This window comes from Lissotriton vulgaris, chromosome 9 (genome assembly GCF_964263255.1).
Source record: "Lissotriton vulgaris chromosome 9, aLisVul1.2, whole genome shotgun sequence".
In the NCBI taxonomy this organism is placed as follows: Eukaryota; Metazoa; Chordata; class Amphibia; order Caudata; family Salamandridae; genus Lissotriton; species Lissotriton vulgaris.
The window spans coordinates 134,563,847-134,582,423 of record NC_141697.1 but is presented as its reverse complement, the minus strand read 5'-3'; the positions used below and the strand labels follow the sequence as shown (position 1 = coordinate 134,582,423).

At 47.9% G+C, this 18,577-nt stretch overlaps 1 protein-coding gene across 2 annotated transcripts in view; it reads right to left on the bottom strand.

Moving 5' to 3' along the window:
• Positions 1-18,577, bottom strand: part of NUSAP1 (nucleolar and spindle associated protein 1) — a 240,467-nt gene that overhangs the window by 97,696 nt on the left and 124,194 nt on the right. For both annotated transcript variants that reach the window (XM_086937197.1, XM_086937195.1), the window contains 2 exons: positions 14,784-14,879; positions 259-371 (listed from right to left, as the gene is read on the bottom strand). In XM_086937197.1, the coding sequence (XP_086793323.1) occupies positions 259-371; positions 14,784-14,879 (209 nt within the window). The remainder of the gene's footprint in view (positions 1-258; positions 372-14,783; positions 14,880-18,577) is intronic.

Here is an 18,577-nt window from a genome sequence, read left to right as displayed (position 1 = left end):
ATACTGGAAATCCATTGAGAGGCTACCAGTGACAGAGGAGAAACAAAGTGCCACAAAGAATGTACAATGCAAAATGTTGTCCTGCTAAGATAGCAGTCTTGTTTCCCATTTTCGTACAGTAAAATATGGAGGTTTAATATTTTTCTGGGAAAGCAAGAATGTGTGAATAAGAGGACGGGTAATGGGATTCATCTTCTTTTCAATGAGAAAACTAAGACACAACAAATTATAATAAATAATTTTGTTTTTTCCCCTTACCTTGACCTCTTGGATGGAGTTGGTAATGGCATTAAGACGTTCCTTCTTACGGTCCAAGTACTCATCCAACAAGGACATCTTCTCAAAATGAGATGCTTTCAATTTCTTTAGATCTATAAAAAATATTTATATATATATTATATATTTGTTTTAAATGAAGACACCATTGTGACAAATCTGATGTTACAATAAAGAAATAAGCCAAAACAGCAGGCTGTGAAAACCAGTAAAAAAAAATGCAGAGTGGCTGGGAACATCCCTCAATATAGAAATAAATCAAATGGTTTGTTCCACGCTATATAAAGAAAAGAGGCACAGCACACCAACACAAACTAAATTGCCTCTGGACACTATGTGACTCAAAAGAATGGTTGTTCCTTGAGCTCCTAATTTTGGCACATATAGTAACGGAGGAACAGGAAAATGTAATGGATTTGCACATCATCACTGCATTTTAGCCAAGCAATGGAGCAAGGATTCAACTCCAAGTCTCCAGGTATCTAAGTCCCCAGAGAGTTCAGTTTATATCCCAATAAGAGCTGCAATATAATTCACCATACAGTTCTGCTTATCTGCAGAGAACAGAAACAGCCATCTTAAGCTGCAGACATTTATATATTCTAATTCAATTTTAACAGACAAGCCCATACAAAGAAAACCCATCTCTATTTGAATATTCCCCTCAAACGGTCTCATAAATGTGTAGCAAGTCAGGGAGGACGGTTGAAATTCAACTACTCAGTCAGAAAGGGCTATAGGTTAACATTTCTTAATTAGGCTGGTTTTCTATGACAGGGGAGTCGTTTGTTGAATAGGGACACAGCACAACTTGGATAAATGAGACCACAGAGAGTAAATCTTAGTAGTCCATCATCGGTATTGTCACAAAATGAATAAATACTGGAGTAACTCCACATGTATGGCATTTCAAGACTATTATATTGACAGTTTTGTTTTCTAATATTTTAATAGTGTATGCTGAAAAACTCACTTTTACAACACAAATGTGCTGTTTGCATCTCATTACCAACTTTTTTTTTTGCCACTGACCAGCAACTGGGGGATCAGTGTCTGCTTTCATACTCCATACAACTGGGAGGTTTGCAATCTGCAATGAAGCCAATACATTTGAGCACGGTTCCCCCCCACTAGGATCCTGCATCTCATTCTCACCAGTTTATAGACCCAGTGCATGGTTATTCAGTTCAATGTATTCATAATATTCCTGAGAGAAGAGACTGCCCAGAGATAATGCATACTCGGTTTCAAAGTCTTTTACATTTATGGCTACAGGGGGTTGATTTGCTAAATAGATCCATTAGAAACATTCACTAAAACTACTTGTTTGAGAAAGTTTTTTTTTTTTTTTTTTTAGAAAGATTCGCCATAGAACATTCTTGAATGAGTGTCACCAGGGGAGTCCTCCCCTCCTTTAACCAAAACGTCTTTTAAACATTTTCCTCCAGCCACAGATGACATTTCAAAATTGCAAGCAATCACTGGTGGCGCTAGGTGCGATTCATAAAACAGAGTTGGGGTGACTTCAGCTTGCATGACAGAAGGTGTCCTGTCCCAGTGCAATTCTATAGAGTTCGATAACGTCAAATTCAAAATCAATGATTCCTGGATGGTGAGGGAGGAAAAAGCTGTACAAAATCTACAAGAGTTGAACCATCCATGAGAAAACACTACAGAAAGAAAAAACAGTTTTTGAATGGATAGGTGCTACTGCACATTCCATACAGCAACTATTTCCGAGACATCCTTCCACAAGTGAGAATAAGAGACATCGCACCAACCCTAAAAAAGTGCAACAACTTTCACTCATCCAATCATTACTACTTTACGAAAGAATGCACAAATATCCAAATGGTTCCTTCTCCCATTTTTTGGACAAGTACTCAACCATGCCAATATAGCTACTACCTCTCTGTTACAGTGAACCGAAAAACAATCAGGCACAGTGTTATCATCTGATTCCTAAAAGAGCTTAACTGTTAAACATATTTGCTCAGGGATAGTCTATGTATACTCTTGCTAATATGCTACCCCCACTATTAAACGAACAGACCAATATCACAACACAAATACATTTTCCTGTCAAAATAATGTTGGATTGTTTTATTCTGCCTAACCAACACAGCCACTCTTCATCTTCGAAAGGATGAGAAACAAAGAAATATATAAACAAAGATGAAAGCTTGAGAATAATTTCAGAAAAATGCAGACTTTACCCTCAATATAATTTAAGAGAAAACCATGCAAAGTGAATAAGAAGTGAGCATGCAAGTCAGGTTCAGGTTTTAATGTCTTTATTTCGATGATAAAATCATAAAAGACACATTTTTATAAACATTCAAAAACAGTTACAATCTCCAAATTTTTACAAAATCTTATTAAAAAGATGAAATCAGTGCATTATCGACATATATTCGGTAAGCCTAAAATCCACATTTAAAAAGTTATTAAACCATTATTCTAAGAAACAAGACATTAAATATAACTAATCATAAAAAGAAAGAGAAAGGATTCAACATGTACAAAAAAAATAGAGCCACTATATACATTGCACTTTGTGATCATGAGGCAGTTCGATTTTTTCTAACTCTGATTGCCCATGCCCAACCTAGATACTTGGCCAAGCATATCACGGTGAAATCAGTAGTGTTAGTTTTTAACGCCCATATTGCGTCCGAGGAATTTTTGCATATCAAGCGTTTAAAAATTGGTTTTAGCCATTTCGAGCGGGGTTCTCTGTATTGGGGACAGGCAAACAAAAAATGGCCCTCTGTTTCCTTACAACCGGGGCAATGGCTACAAAAATTTGTCGAGTCATTGCCCCAGGATGAACTGAAGGATTTAAGGGGTAGTGAGCCCACCCGAAATTGGTGGTACAATTTTTTGTCCACAGGCCTGGAGATAAGGTCCCAATATATCTCACGGGCTGGAAGTCACTTATCCTTCTAGCAGAAGCAAAGGCTAACAAGACAAAATCTAAAGCGAACAGAACAAGAATGATGGTGGATAAATTGCAGGACCCATCAGAAAGTGAGAAATCCATTTAAACAAGAACCTGTAAAAACAGATGGAGTATGTTAGACCTGACATCTTGGGCTTTGTACTTACACAAATGCATCTCAGTCCTACCAGTGCAGCCTGTAGTGGAGTTTTAAACTGCCATTTTGGCCGGACAAAAAATAAACCTTTTGCGATGCCTAAACCTTCCTCTTTATTTTTTATAAGCCACGCTTTAGATAGGCCTTCTAGGCTCATTAGGCAGGGTGCATGGTATTTAAAAAGTAGGATATGTGGGTTTAAGTTTTACAAGCCTTGGCAGGCAAAAACTCCTAAAGCTGTATTTTACTGTTGCAAGGCCTAACTATCCCTGCACCCTGCGCCCCACGGGCCCCTGTGCCCAACTCCTAGCTGCCTTCAAGATCCCAACTTACCCCTCGAAGTGGTGGTCGCTCAAGAAAATCCTCCGTCCCAGAGCCTGCAACCTTTGTTCCCTTTTCAAGATCGTCATTGAATAACATTGAGCGCCCAACGGCTCAAAATCACCCTGCACACAGCCGCCCGAGTGCCCCTGGCAGCACATCCTACACCCTATCCTACTTCCCCATCTGGCCTGAGCAAGTGACCAGGAGCCCAGCTCCCAAAGCTGCATGGCCTGCTAGCCAGCAGCCACCAACTAAGGCCCCCTGCCTCTAATTGGATAACATTGGCCTCACTACCACTGCACCTGGCCGCCCCTGTGCAACTGAGGGTGTACCAACTGTACCTACCTGACCCTGGAGTACCCCTGAGTCTATGCCCAGAACCTTAACTTCACCAGTCGAGTACTCACCTGAAAACCGATGACTCACTTTCCTGCCACAGGATAACATTGACTGGTTTGACTCGAAAAATCTTTTAAGTGTGAAGTTTTGAAACTTTTAAATATTAATCTAAAATCAGCCGGATAACAAATTCCGAAGTACTCACCTGTAATCAGGAGAGTAGCCAGTACTGTACCTTTTAGCCAAGTACTGAACCGCAAAAGTAAACATAACCGTGTTTACTAGTAATCTAAATTTCTTCCATAGGAATCCTATGTCTACTTTTGAAAACTTGAAATATTCCTTAAAAATGGTACCAACTACTGAAATGTAATTACGTACCTGTCTTAAGTAGAGATCCCGGTGCTGGACCTAGGAGCCCAGTACTGGATTACAAAAGTAACGAGAACGTACTGTACCTGTAACCTGAATTTTCTCCCATTGAATGTCCGCGTCCCACACTCGAGGGGAAGCTGGCCTGTACCCCAGAATTGATTCTAAAATGGCCACCTTCCTGGCGAAATATATCAAGGACTTTCGCAAGGGCATTGATCGTTCCTGGCGCTCCTGCCAGGATAAGCTCCTGGACGCGATAGGGCCCCTAACAAAGATTCTTGATATGGCGGAGGAAGCAAAAAAGACGGGTAACACCATATCTCCCGACGTCCTGTCGAACTGGGCGCATCGGGAGGTTATCTTCCTGGAAAACGCCAATTGCGTTGTCGACGGAACGCCAACGCTCACGATTAATTAAGTTGGATCCGAAGTTGGGGGACTTAGCCTCCTCAGAAGCAGGAGCAGTGGCGCAAGGGGGCCTCTTTGGGGAACCATTTGCAAAGGAGTTGGGGAAGTTTGTGGCCACATTCACCTCGTTCCAACATCAAGAGGGTCTTCCCATCACGTTTCTCCCTACAGGTCAGTCGCGGTAGGGGCACGGCAACCGGCCGCAGTGGTCAGCAAAACCCAGGAAGGGGACAAGGCTCCAGACGAGGACAGTACCACACCTCGGTCAATAACAACTTTTATCCCACCTATGGACAGAAATTCCGTGGCCGAGGCGGCTTCAGAGGCAATGCCGCCGGCAGTGGATCTAACGGTAAGTGTTATCCCTGCGGATCACATTTGCATGGGAGGTCGTTTAGCGGCCTTCCGGGACATGTGGGCACAGATTATGACAGACGCCTGGGTACTGCAGACCATACAGGGATTTCACATCGAGTTTTACAATCAACCCAGTCAGATCGCTCTACCACGGCCCATCATCTTCTCAGGGGTAGATGTTCAGCTAGTGGACGAAGAAGTGGCCGAATTGCTTCGCAAAGTGGCCATTTGCCATACATCTCTGCACCCCAATGGTTTCCTCAGCAACATCTTTTTGGTAGACAAAGCAGATGGGGGGCAAGCGTCTGGTAATAAACCTCAAGGACTACAACGGTTGGTTGGTTTACCGACATTTCAAAATGGAGGGCAATTACCTCCTACGGGATGTTGTTCTGGGTGATTGGATGGTCCGGTTGGACCTCAAAGACGCTTATCTTGTAATTCCAATTCATCCCCCTCATCTGACATTCCTCCAGTTCAGCTGGAAAAATCAAATTTTCGAATTCACCACCCTTCCGTTCGGACTTTCTTCGGCGCTTCACAAAGGTGCTTCATCCCGTGGTGGAGTTCCTCAGGAGTCAGGGCATTCGAATGATAGTCTATCTGGACGACATTCTATTGATGGCCCAGTGTTCCAGACAATTGATGCGGCAACTTCGTCAGGCGGAGTCCCTCCTCCAGGGGTTGGATTTCATCATCAATGGCAGCAAATCAGTTCTTACTCCAACCCAGAACGTAACGTTCCTCGGGTTTGTCGTGGATTCCGTCTGGACCTCCTTAAGCTTGCCTTCCCGGAAACTTGTGAAAATCCGACATGTGCTGAAACAAACTATCTCCAAAGATCAGACCTCTCTGGCAGATTGCCAGGGTGTTGGGTCTACTCTTCTCGTCCATCCAGGCAATCTTTCCGGGGCCACTGCACTGCCGGGCTCTCCAACGGCTGAAGGAACACCATCTCCGAAGATGCCTTTCGTACGATCAGGTGGTTCCTCTTTCGGAAGAGAGGAAATGTCGTGGTGGCTGACACATATATAGAGGCTTGGAAAAGTCGAGCGATTTTTGGATCGACTCCAGACCTAGTGATAGAATCAGACGCCAGCAGATCAGGGTGGGGCGCCAGGTACGGGGAATTCTCCACCGGAGGTGCCTGGTCATTAGACAAGCAGGGGCTGCACATAAATTGCCTAGAACTCCTGCAGGGTAGTTTGTAGTGCGTTGCTGGACCAGAGACACAGTGAGGTCATGTGTCCTACTAAAGATGGACAATATCTCGGCAGTCAGTTATGTCAACCATTTGGGAGGTTCTCGCTCCCGCGCCCTGGCGAACATGGTGAAGGAGTTCTGGGACTATTGCGTAGCCCATCATGTTTCAGTAACGGCAGAATAGCTTCCGGACCAGGCGAATCTGGTGGCAGGCTGGCACTCCAGACACCTGAGGGATTCCAGCCAGTGGAAGCTGGATGTTCAGGTCTTTCAGTGGCTGGAGGGCCTGTGGGGCCGTTCTCGGTGGATCTCTTTGCATCCAGTCATCAGCTTCAGCGGGTCTTCAGCTGGAGACCCGACCCTTTGGCGGAGGTGACAGATGAGTTTCTCAAAGAGGGGAGTCGGGAGAAGGATTATGCCTTTCAGCCTTTCTCGATGGTCCGGAGGTCGGTGGCTCAAATGTATGTGTATAGGCATTTATATAGCGCACTACTTACCCGTAGGGTCCCAAGGCGCTTCGACCGCTGCAAAACCCTTCCTGGCTTCCCTGAGAGATGGTCCCTTAATGGGTATCTCCAGGGTGAGACCAGGCATCCCCGGCAGTCTGGTGGGGCCGTTAGTGAAGATGAGGCAAGCTAATGCCCAGAGTTGCCGAGTGTGATCGCTGATCAGAGTGGGCACCAAGGCGAGAGAATTATCGAGTCCGCTGACCCTGGTCCAGAAACCTGCCGCGCCGGGAATCGAACCCTGGTCCCGGGCCGTCCTCTGCTCTCTGGTCTGCCGCCTCTAACCAGTGAGCCACACTACTTCACACTACTTCAAATCCGCCGTCAGTCAGCGGAAGTGGTGACGGTGACACCGGTTTGGACGTCCCAAGAGTGGTTTCCAGTTCTTCTGGAACTTTCTTGGATTTTCCAATCCTACTCCCCCTATTTACTCATCTCCTCCTCAATCCGGAGGAGGAGGAGCTTCATCACATAGTCACTCAAGGATCTCTCCGCCTGATGGCATGGCGGCTTTCAGGAGACGTTGGTCGCTCCTAAGACTTTCGAGACTAGCTGAGACACTCCTGTCTAAAGCCTGGGCATATAGTACCTCGAAGCGCTATCGCTCAGCCTGGACTAGGTGGATGCGTTGGTGTCTGCAACGGGGTTTGGATCCCATGGTGCAGACGTCGTACCCGTTCTCAATTTCCTAGCAGAAATGGCAACGGACGGCCTAGCATTTTGTTCCATTAACGCAATGCGTTCGGTCATCTCGGCGCATCATTGCCCAATCGACGGCGCCCCTGTTGAGGGTCATCCTTTTGTCTGTAGATTACTCAGGGGCATTCGGCTCTCATTACCTCCCGAGCCTCAGTATTCCGTCCTGTGGGACGTCAATTTGGTTCTGAATTTATTCCTCTCTTAGCAACCTAACAAATACCTTTTTTTGAAAGAATTGTCGGCCAAGTCTTGCGAGTCCTCCTGAGGCGGAAGCCGGGAGCAGACCTTTAGCAATTTTACCCTGACTAATAGAGAGAATTGTGTGTATTTTACTCGTGTACTTGTTTTTAATAAAACCTACTTTACCTGCTCATTTCCGGTTCCCCGCGCAGCCGATTCATCGCTGCGGCGGGAGGTCACCGACCTTTGGACAATACTTGACGCCACTTTGGCGAGCGCCGAGGCCACGCCCCCTCTCGGAGGCCACGCCCACTTTCAGCGCATTTAAATAGACGCTGTTCACGAGCGTCCTGCCCAGTCTTGCGAGTCCTCCTGAGGCGGAAGCCGGGAGCAGACCTTTAGCAATTTTACCCTGACTAATAGAGAGAATTGTGTGTATTTTACTCGTGTACTTGTTTTTAATAAAACCTACTTTACCTGCTCATTTCCGGTTCCCCGCGCAGCCGATTCATCGCTGCGGCGGGAGGTCACCGACCTTTGGACAATACTTGACGCCACTTTGGCGAGCGCCGAGGCCACGCCCCCTCTCGGAGGCCACGCCCACTTTCAGCGCATTTAAATAGACGCTGTTCACGAGCGTCCTGCCCAGTCTTGCGAGTCCTCCTGAGGCGGAAGCCGGGAGCAGACCTTTAGCAATTTTACCCTGACTAATAGAGAGAATTGTGTGTATTTTACTCGTGTACTTGTTTTTAATAAAACCTACTTTACCTGCTCATTTCCGGTTCCCCGCGCAGCCGATTCATCGCTGCGGCGGGAGGTCACCGACCTTTGGACAATACTTGACGCCACTTTGGCGAGCGCCGAGGCCACGCCCCCTCTCGGAGGCCACGCCCACTTTCAGCGCATTTAAATAGACGCTGTTCACGAGCGTCCTGCCCAGTCTTGCGAGTCCTCCTGAGGCGGAAGCCGGGAGCAGACCTTTAGCAATTTTACCCTGACTAACAGAGAGAATTGTGTGTATTTTACTCGTGTACTTGTTTTTAATAAAACCTACTTTACCTGCTCATTTCCGGTTCCCCGCGCAGCCGATTCATCGCTGCGGCGGGAGGTCACCGACCTTTGGACAATACTTCACGCCACTTTGGCGAGCGCCGAGGCCACGCCCCCTCTCGGAGGCCACGCCCATGTTCCCCTTCCCTCAACTCCCATAAATCATGTGCCATTACCGGACGCGCAGCGGACGAGCGCAGCGGGCGCGCCGATTGCGCGCCGAAGGCGCGCTTAAGGCAAGCCCGTCTGCGCCCGTCCGCGACCAAACGCGCCTAGGGCCTAGGCCCCTTCTCCTGCCCGGCCCATTACAATATTCATCGGCACAGCTACTCGCTCTTCAAGCCAGCAGGCCCATTGAAGCCTCCCTGACGTTCCATATCAAGAATCTGGGCATCACAGCCGCAGCAACTCCGATCGCCCCTCTCACTCCGCCCCTCCCTCCCCCCCTGCCCTCTCCTCCCCGTCCTAATCCCCCAGCCGGACCCAGTCAGGTCCCACTTACCATATTCTACCTCAACACGCGGTCCGCGGTTAAGCATTGCCACGAACTGTCAGTTTTGCTTGATATCCATAAACCAGACCTCCTATTCCTTACGGAGACCTGGTTCCGCGACAGCTCCCTCCCTAATCTCCTTGCCTCCCTTCCAGCCACCTATTATGCCCTCCGGGCTGACCGCCCAACGGCTAAATCTGGAGGGGGTGTCGCCCTGATCGCCAGAAAGGATCTACCATTCCAACCTATCAGTTTTCCCTCGATAGGCACGGCCGACTTTTTAGTCGCTCGCTCTCTTTGTTACCATACTCCCCTCACCTGCCTTCTTATGTACCGCCCTCCTCAACTGTCGCCTACCTTCTTGGACGGATTTCAAGAACTGGTGGCCTCCCTAGCTGTAAACAATTCATCCGTCCTGCTCCTGGGTGATTTTAATTTCTGGCCTTCCGACCCAGCTGAATGCTCCACTTCCAAGGAATTTTCTGAAACCTTACGCTCTCTTAATTTCATCTCGCATATCAATACCCCGACCCATATTCATGGACACACGCTCGACCAAATCTGGTCTCTGAACTGCCCTATTTCTTCTCTGTCCATCTCTCCCTGCCCCTGGTCTGATCACTCATTGATCTCTTTCTCCTCTCAACTCGGACCGCCTATCAAGTCCTCGCACCCCAAAAACATCTGGGCCCGTTCTTGGGGGCGGGTAGACCTGGCTGCCTTAGCCTCCTCTCTCTCCTCCTCCTGCCCCGATCTGTCCGGTCTGCCCTCAGCGGTTCAAGCTAATTCCATCAACTCGTGGCTACTCTTAGCCTGCGATTCCATCGCTCCCCTGAGGCGCATTTCCTCCAAACGGACTAATGATTCCAACCTGTGGTTCAATAACGATCTGAAGGCACAAAAACTAGCGGTCCGCCACGCAGAACGAGCATGGAGAAGACAGTACTGCCCTCAGCTTAAATCACACTACACTTCCCTTTTGCAGCAATATAAGAAATCCATACTGTCCACCAAAAAAGAGTACTTCTCCTCCAAAATCCTAGTTGCGGAGAACAAATCCAGAGAAATTTTTGCCATCATTAAGAAACTCGCATACTCTGATCGAACCACCCTTACACCCTCCCCCTCTCAACCTCTTTGTGATACCCTGAACTCCTACTTTTTGGATAAAATTGCGACAATCAGGGCCAATATTCTTCCCCCTTCCCCCTCTTTCCGAATCCCTCCTTGTCCCCCGACAGACGCCCGCCTTCACTCATTCCCTCCTTTAACAGAAGATTCTTTCCTTTCCCTCCTCCCTCTGGTCAAATCTGGCTCCCCTCACGACCCTTGTCCTGCTCATATTCTTGCTCATGTCTTCACCAACTGTCCGCTACCCCCCCTCACCTTTCTTAACAGTTCCTTGGCCCAAGGCGTGGTCATCCCCGCTCTCAAATCTGCCATAATCCTGCCCATTCTAAAAAAACCTGGATCAGATCTTTCCGTCCCTGCTAACTACCGCCCCATCTCCCTTCTCCCCTTCCTAGGGAAAGTCCTGGAGCGGCATGTCACCAAAGCACTATCTTCCTACGTGGAAGCAAACCGAATCCTGGCGCCCCGTCAGGCCGGCTTTCGACCGGCTCACTCCACCGAGTCGGTCGTGCTTTCTGTACTGGACAACCTTAGAGAGGGAATGGACACTGGCATCCCCCAGGCCCTGGTGCTACTCGATCTCTCGGCCGCATTCGACACGGTAGATCACTCCATCTTACTCTCCCGTGTCGGAGCGGCGGGGATCGGAGGCACCGCCTTGGTCTGGCTGTCCTCCTTTCTAAGCGGACGCACCCAGGCAGTTCGCCTGGGGGACTTCTGGGCTGAACCACGGAAGGTAGTGTGCGGGGTCCCCCAAGGCTCCTCCCTTTCCCCCCTACTGTTTAATTTGTATATAGCCCCCCTCATCTTTGCTCTTCAACAGATGGAGGTCTCCGTATACAATTATGCGGATGACCTCCAGCTCATTTTTTCTCTGTCTCACTCCCCTGACTCCAAATCTAAATTCCAATCCACCATGCTTTTCATCCGGGACTGGATGAATCACAACCACCTGAAACTAAATCCAGATAAGACAGAGCTTGTTCTGACAGGTGGTTGCTCCAGTCCCTGGTCCCCCCTCTTCTGGCCCTCCTCACTTGGTCCCCCCCCACCCCCTACCTCCTCCGTCAAAACCCTGGGTATAAAAATCAATGATCAACTCACTATGCACTCCCAGGTGAGCTCGGTGGTTTCCTCCTCTTTTCTATCCCTCCGCACTATCCGTAAAGTCTCCCGCTTCTTCTCCTTCACAGCCCTGAAACTTATTGTACTGGCCATGGTCATCTCCCGTTTGGATTATGCCAACGCTCTTTACCATGGCATGCCAGCCTATAGCGTACGTCGTCTCCAGCTGGTCCAAAACCAAGCGGCCCGCTTGGTATACAACCTGACGAAATCCCATCACGCCACTCCCCTCTTGAAATCCCTGCACTGGCTCCCTGTGCGCGAACGCTCCCTTTTTAAGGTGGGCTGTCTCGCCTTTCAGGCCCAGCTAGGCAGGTCCCCTGCTTTTATTTCCTCGGAGATCATACCTTATGTCCCCCCCAGGGAACTTCGCTCCTCTGCTCACCACCTACTCACAGTTCCTCGCTTCCGTCGTAAGAAATGGGGAGGGTCTAAATTCTCCACCCTCGCCCCTGTGTTCTGGAACTCCCTTCCGATGCAACTCAGAACTTCCAATCAATACCAGCCCTTTCGAAAGGCCTTAAAAACCTTTCTTTTTTCCAAAGCATTCCCCTCATAAATTCTCCTCATTTTCTCTCCCCGCTCCATGACCTCAGAGACTCTGCTTACTGTAGCGCCATGAAACCTTTGGGTGTACGTGCGCTGTATAAATATTTTAAAATTCAAATTCAAATTCAAATTCAAATTAAAATTCAAATTCAAGTTGACCATGCTCCTATGTCTGGTTACTGGTCGCTGGGTATCCGAAGTTCGAGCCCTGGACATTTCAGCTCAAGTTTTTTCCCCAGAGGGGGTTACGTTTATAGTAAGACGCCGTACTAAATCCGGTTCAAGGACTATTTCTTACCCAGCCTTTTTGAATGTCCCTAAACTGTGTGTGGTGAATTGCCTCCAAGTGTAGGAGGATATGACACTGGAACTTCATCCTCCGGACGAACAACAACTTCTTATTGCCTTAAGGAAACCACATAATGCTGTCTCCTCACCCACTATTGCTAGGTGGGTGCGGTGGGTCATGCAGGAGGCGGGAATTGACACTAAACAGTTCAGTGCTCATTCAGCCAGAGGCGCAATGGCTTCTAAAGCTTTTACTCGGAGAGCCCGTTTGGAGGACTTGATGCGTGCAGCGGACTGGACCTTTAAGCGGTTTTATTTCAAACCGGTGGTGGACACTGCTCAGTTAGTGGTAAATAAGCTTTGAACTAGCATATTCGGAGACTCCGGTCCGGACAGAGAATCGAAATTTGCCTAGCATCGTAACTGTAAGTTTCAATTCTATTAAGGACACAGAGGCGAGGATTATCCCTCCCAGGGCACGAAACTGTGCGAACCTTTCCCCGTATTTACGTAAGTAAACTGGTTTAAAGGTTTTACTATCATATGCTTTGTTGTCTACATTGAAAGAACTGCATTCACAAAGTGTTGGTGTTTGAGTCCTGAAATTGGAGTCCTGAAATTGGAGTCCTGAAATTGGAGTCCTGAAATTGGAGTCCTGAAATTGAAGTCCTGAAATTGAAGTCCTGAAATTGAAGTCCTGAAATTGAAGTCCTGAGTAATCTCGCGTAGTTTCCTTAGGTTACAGGAAATGATGGAGCCAAGCAGGACCACTAACGTTCAGGCGTGACTTGCGTGAAGAAGGAGGAGGGTTTCCAAGGATGGAGGACCTTTCTATGTTTCATGGATATTGTGGAAGGACACAGTGGCTATACTACCTTATGGACTTATGGGAATTGATGGTTATTGACAAGTGTTGCTTAGTTTTGGTCAACAGGAAATTATGTTTTCCTCTATTGTTTTGAGGAAAAGTCATTTTTTATTGCTTTTCTGGCTGCTGTGTGTTATAGAAAATAAAAGCGAAGGAAGAAAAGCATAATTCTCGCCTCTGTGTATTTAATAGAATTGAAACTCACTGTTACGATGCTAGGCAAATTTCGATTCTTTGGCTGATGAAGCTGCAAGGGGGGCTGTACACACGACCTCCGTAGCTGCAATTACTCGTTCTAAAACGGGGATAGGCGGCGAGATAATGGTGGCTGCCATTGCTTCACGCAAGGGCAGCTCAGCACTATCTAAAAAAATTCCACTCAAGTATTCCTACAAGTTAGATGTAAACATTCCATATGCTCAGATACCTGGAGTGGGGGATAGAGTAATACCAAATATGGAACAAAGGCAAAGTTTAATACTAGCAGCACACAAGGGTTTGGGTTCTGCGCACACAGACGTTACAGCAACTATTTCTTCATTGAAACAGGGCTATGGGTGTCCGGGACTAACAAAACAAACTAAAGACTACATCTTCGAATTTCACATCTGCCAACAAATGAAAGGCTCCACCAGAACACGCCCAGTGCAGACAAACCTCTTGTTTCTGTATATTTGGATCACTGCCGCCCCTTATAACTGATGGGGCTTACAAGTATATCTTGGTGGTAGGTGATTATCATCAATGGTGCTATAGGTGAAGGGGTGATAAGTCCAGATGAGGATCACCCATGGAAAGGTGATGGAGAGACAAGAGAAAGTGCAGAAATGGCAGCAGTCAATGCAGAAGAACCCTTATCCACCCTACCCCACTCTACCCCAGGAATTGCCGGTTCGTAAAAAAACTCTTAGGAGAATGTGGGATAAATTCCTAGGAGTTCACTTTTTGCTGGACCAAATTTTAAGGCAGTAAAACTCTGATATAGTATGCCAGAAGAAATCGTAAAATTAGAGAAAGGTAGTAGAAAATCCAAATCCGAACAGAAGATTAAAATAGAGCTGTTAAAGACTTATTTTCTCACAATATATGGAGGAGATCGGAGGTCTTCTAGAGGTGCTGGGTGCAGCATGCTTCAAATTGATTGGGTAAGGTTAGAATATTCTAAGGCTAATAGGTTACTTAAGGGACAGTCTTTCAGGTCCTATTTAAGGAAAAAAAATCTTTAAAGGTTAAGGAAAGATTCACACGTAAATCTATTAAAGACCCAATGCTGGAGAGCAATAAAATTAGAGAAAAAAAATGAAAAAAACATGTGAATTCACTCAAAAAAAGATTGTAGGGGGAAGTAGTAATCTGTAATTTCCAGAAACTACGTACAAGACCACTATCACTGGAAAAACATAGAAGGATTTCCAAACATCCATCAGTCTTTCTTTATAATAGCTACTAAAGACAAGCATCGCATTGCAAACATCATGAGAAAATCAAAAACATTTACGCTTGAGCATGCTTACTTGGGGTTATGGCTTCCAATTGAGAATCAGCAGGTCTCGACAGATGCCTCTCATAACGTGGAACATTTTTACTAGGGGACGATTTTACAGAGTTATCTAATTAAGAGAAGAAAAAAGTGCTTAAAAACTCATTTAAAGTTAATCTCTATTTACCTTGACATTTATACATTTTACAAGATACCAGAGTTTAATGCATCTACAAATAGTTGAAAAGAAAAAGTTACTCACTTGCAAAGAAAAATGACTTGTATTCCAAGTTCATATCGTAGATATTTTCACAATAGTCATAAATGTCACAATTGCCACCAGGGTGCAAGGGTTATGGAACACTATTTTTAATATATTACATTTTTAAAGAGTACCTCTATCATTCTATGTTGTTTCTAACCACACCGCAGACTATATAAGTAAATATTCCAGAATTTTTAAAGAGTTCATTACTCGTAACTATTTCGCTCCAGAGAGCGATCCTTCCCTAATGTGACATCTTCATATGATTGACCACTCTGTGAAGTTGGAACAATCCTCAGCCAGAAAACTAATGTTATAGCGAAACAACTTTTCCTTCTCAAGCCAAAATGTTTACCTGGATTCATTACCTTAGACCTGAAAACAAAGCAGTGCCCTAAAGAAGTGGTGGGAAACAGTCATGGAAAAAAGCAAACAGATTCCTTAGAGATCAATCCTGCCCAATACATCTGGCATCCAAAAACAAAATTGCAATGAGCACTAATAGTAGGCAAAAACCTTAAAGTAGCTGTCTAAAATTGGAACTTTCAGAAAAAAAGAGAAGCGATAGAGGTCTTGACTTGTCAAATAAGCCCTAGGAGGGCAAAATCAATCTGTATTAGGAAAGCCTAACTGAACGTGTTTTAATATTCAGCTAGAGATGGGTTTCTCAGTTACCGGTTTACCAGCACTAACCTAGGCCTAGAAGAGCAATATCTGCCTATTTATTATGAATGATTTAGCCCTTTTCAAAGTTACTATTTCATTGAGGGTGTGGCTTGGGAGCCTAAAATGGCGGTCGCGTGAGCCTGTAGCTTCGCGCCAGCCCGCAAATTATCCGGATGTTCCAATGGCAGCCGGGACCCGGGTGCTAGTCTGGGGTAGCCTCGGAGGCCGGAGGGTGCCCGGAGGAGATTCTGGGCCTCCCACTGCCCAGGGGAACGAGTGTGGTGAGATTCGCTGGTGGCGGCCCAGAAGGAGCGCCTCCAAGATGGCGGAATAATCCCTGGGAGTCACAGTAGAGTTCGAGATGGCCCATGGCTGCTAGGCTGATTGGCCAACTCTGGTACGAGCAGAGACCTTGGAGCCTGCCCGGGTTCTCGGCAACAAAAACGAGTGGGGCTCTCGAGACAGAGGAGCCCACACATGAGACGCTCAGAGGGCTGCGAGACTCAGCAAGAGGCAGTAAGGAGTCGGGTGGCCTCTCGGTGCCCAGATCGGAACAGGGGGTATCGAACACCAAAAAGATGGGAGCAGGGGGGGGGGGGGGGGGGAGGAGCCAAGCAGGCATTCGAAATGGCCGCATAGTCGCTCGGCTCCGTGAGCCCTTTCGCCCCACACGTATATCCTGGCGTTTATCCTGAGTCACAAAGGCGTACTTTAATAGGAGAAGGAGAACGAACACTTACCGTCTGCTCCTGAGGCTCCTGCGTGCGGCAGTACCTAAGAACTGGCCCCCGACTGCTCTGCGGCCCACGTGGTGAGGAGACCGGGGCGTTGACCTGGACGTGCATCCGGCCGCGGCTGCAACAACAACGGCCGTTGGTAGCGGTGAGGAGCCGGCCGGAGGGTGCCGTTGACTTGAAGGGCCGCTGATGGCGGTTAAGGCCGGGTCCACTTGGCGGTGACCCTTGAGGGGCAGTGTGGCGAGACAGGATCGGAGGGGGCACATGACTCCTGCCCCCTCCCCAAATTTTTTGCCTGGGCATAACCAAGGATTGCCCCCGATATAGGCGGGCGACTCCCGGGGTGCAGCAGGGATTTTAGCCTTTTGGTGACTCTCCTTCGGGGAGCCCGCCTCACAGTTTTGAGCCCCGGTGGTACATCTCGTGACACCCCGCACTGGGGCCTGGTCCCTGAGTGAGGTGAAGAGGGACGGGGCCAAATTGACTATGATGGCGGCTGGTGCCCTCCTCTCCGGTCCATGTCGGACGGCTGTCGCACGAGTGGGGCCGAGATGCTTGCAACGTACGCAGGAGCCCACATCCAAGGATGTATTGGCTGCCCTAACGGTTCTGCGCGAGACCCTAATTTGTCATGCCCGAGACCTGGGTAGAAAAATGGCCGCCATTGTTGTCTCGCCGTCTCTAGCGGCCACGGTCCGCTCCCAAGGGACAGCCGACGAATCTGCAGCTGAGTCCGCGGAGGGAGTCCCGGCCCTGCCTAGGTACCAAGAGCCACTGAAAGACCCGGCTCCCGTGTCCGCTTGGGCCGACATGGTTACACGTGTGGATGTCTCTTCAGGACACATGTTCAACTGGCGGCTGGGGACAAAACGCTATTTTCCTTATTGGACTGCCCCAGCTATGTTGTGGCGCTTGCTGGACTGTGTGACTCTCCTTTCCTGGATGGTACTACTGTGTGTGAACTCTGGGAAGTTTCCGGGGTCAGCGTCGATATTACCGGATCTCCGCTGTCGATACTTGGATGGGTTTGGATGGCTGTACTTTCCTATGGCTACGCCCCGAAATGACCCGCCCAGATTGTTTGGACCCCTCGGGCTGTTTTGTCAACCGGTTGACGAGTGGACTTCTGGCGGTACCATTGCCAGACAGGGACAGGGATGATGTGGTTCGCAGTCTATTGGTTTTATTGTTAACAGACGGTGCTGTGGGTATGTTTGATCGGGATTTATCGCTGTCATGGCCGGGACTTGATGTTCTTCTGTACTGTACTACTTCATTTCTGAGATTTCCCCAGGTGTAGGGGTGATGGGCGGGGTCGGGCGGCAAGACAGAGGGCCCTCCTCCGCTTATTCTTATTCTCATCATCTTCATTCTATATTTCGGATCTCCATTAGGGCGACAGGCACGCTGCTGGGGGGGTAGGCCATGGCCTTCTGCGGGTGTGCAGGGTGGGGGGTTGGGGGATGGGCGTTCGTTCGGTATTTGTTTCTATGGCCCTTTAGTCTTTCCTCTCTTTTTAGTGTCGTCGACGTTCATGGTCTCTGCAATATGTTTAGTTTTGAGGGGTGGGGTTTAGACTCGCTACGTGCTGGGGTTGTGCCTGCATTTCTCCTGCTTTGTGTATCTTTCCCCGATAATTCCTTCGTAGCTGTACTGTTTGTAGATATCCTGATTCGCGCGCAGTATTGTAGGACCGTGTACGACTGGGCGACACCCTTTTAGTTCCTGATTTGAAAATGAACCTCTCAAATCCTGATTTCAAGTCTGTGCACCTGATTACAAGATCTGTTCTGGTATTTTACGACCCCGGTTCTTCGAAATGCTATGACCTTGCATATTGATTGCTGTACTCTTGCTTAACTTAGTGGCCAGCCGGGATGGTTGTAGGCCCATACTTGTAATTGCATATACTACTAATAAAGGTTCAATAAAAAAAAAAAAAAAAAAAGAGATGGGAGCAACCCTGGTGAAGATTGCGGATCCCGCTGGGCTGGAGTGAGTGGGGGCCTCCACGCACTCAGAACGCGGCCTAGGTTTTGGAGCGGACTATCAGGAGAAGAGGCTGGGCCACGAGTGAGCAATGGTTGAAGCTTGAGGCTGGGCCCGATGAGACAGCTGAGCAGAGGGGGAACCTTGAGCGAATAAAGTGCCTGCGGGTGC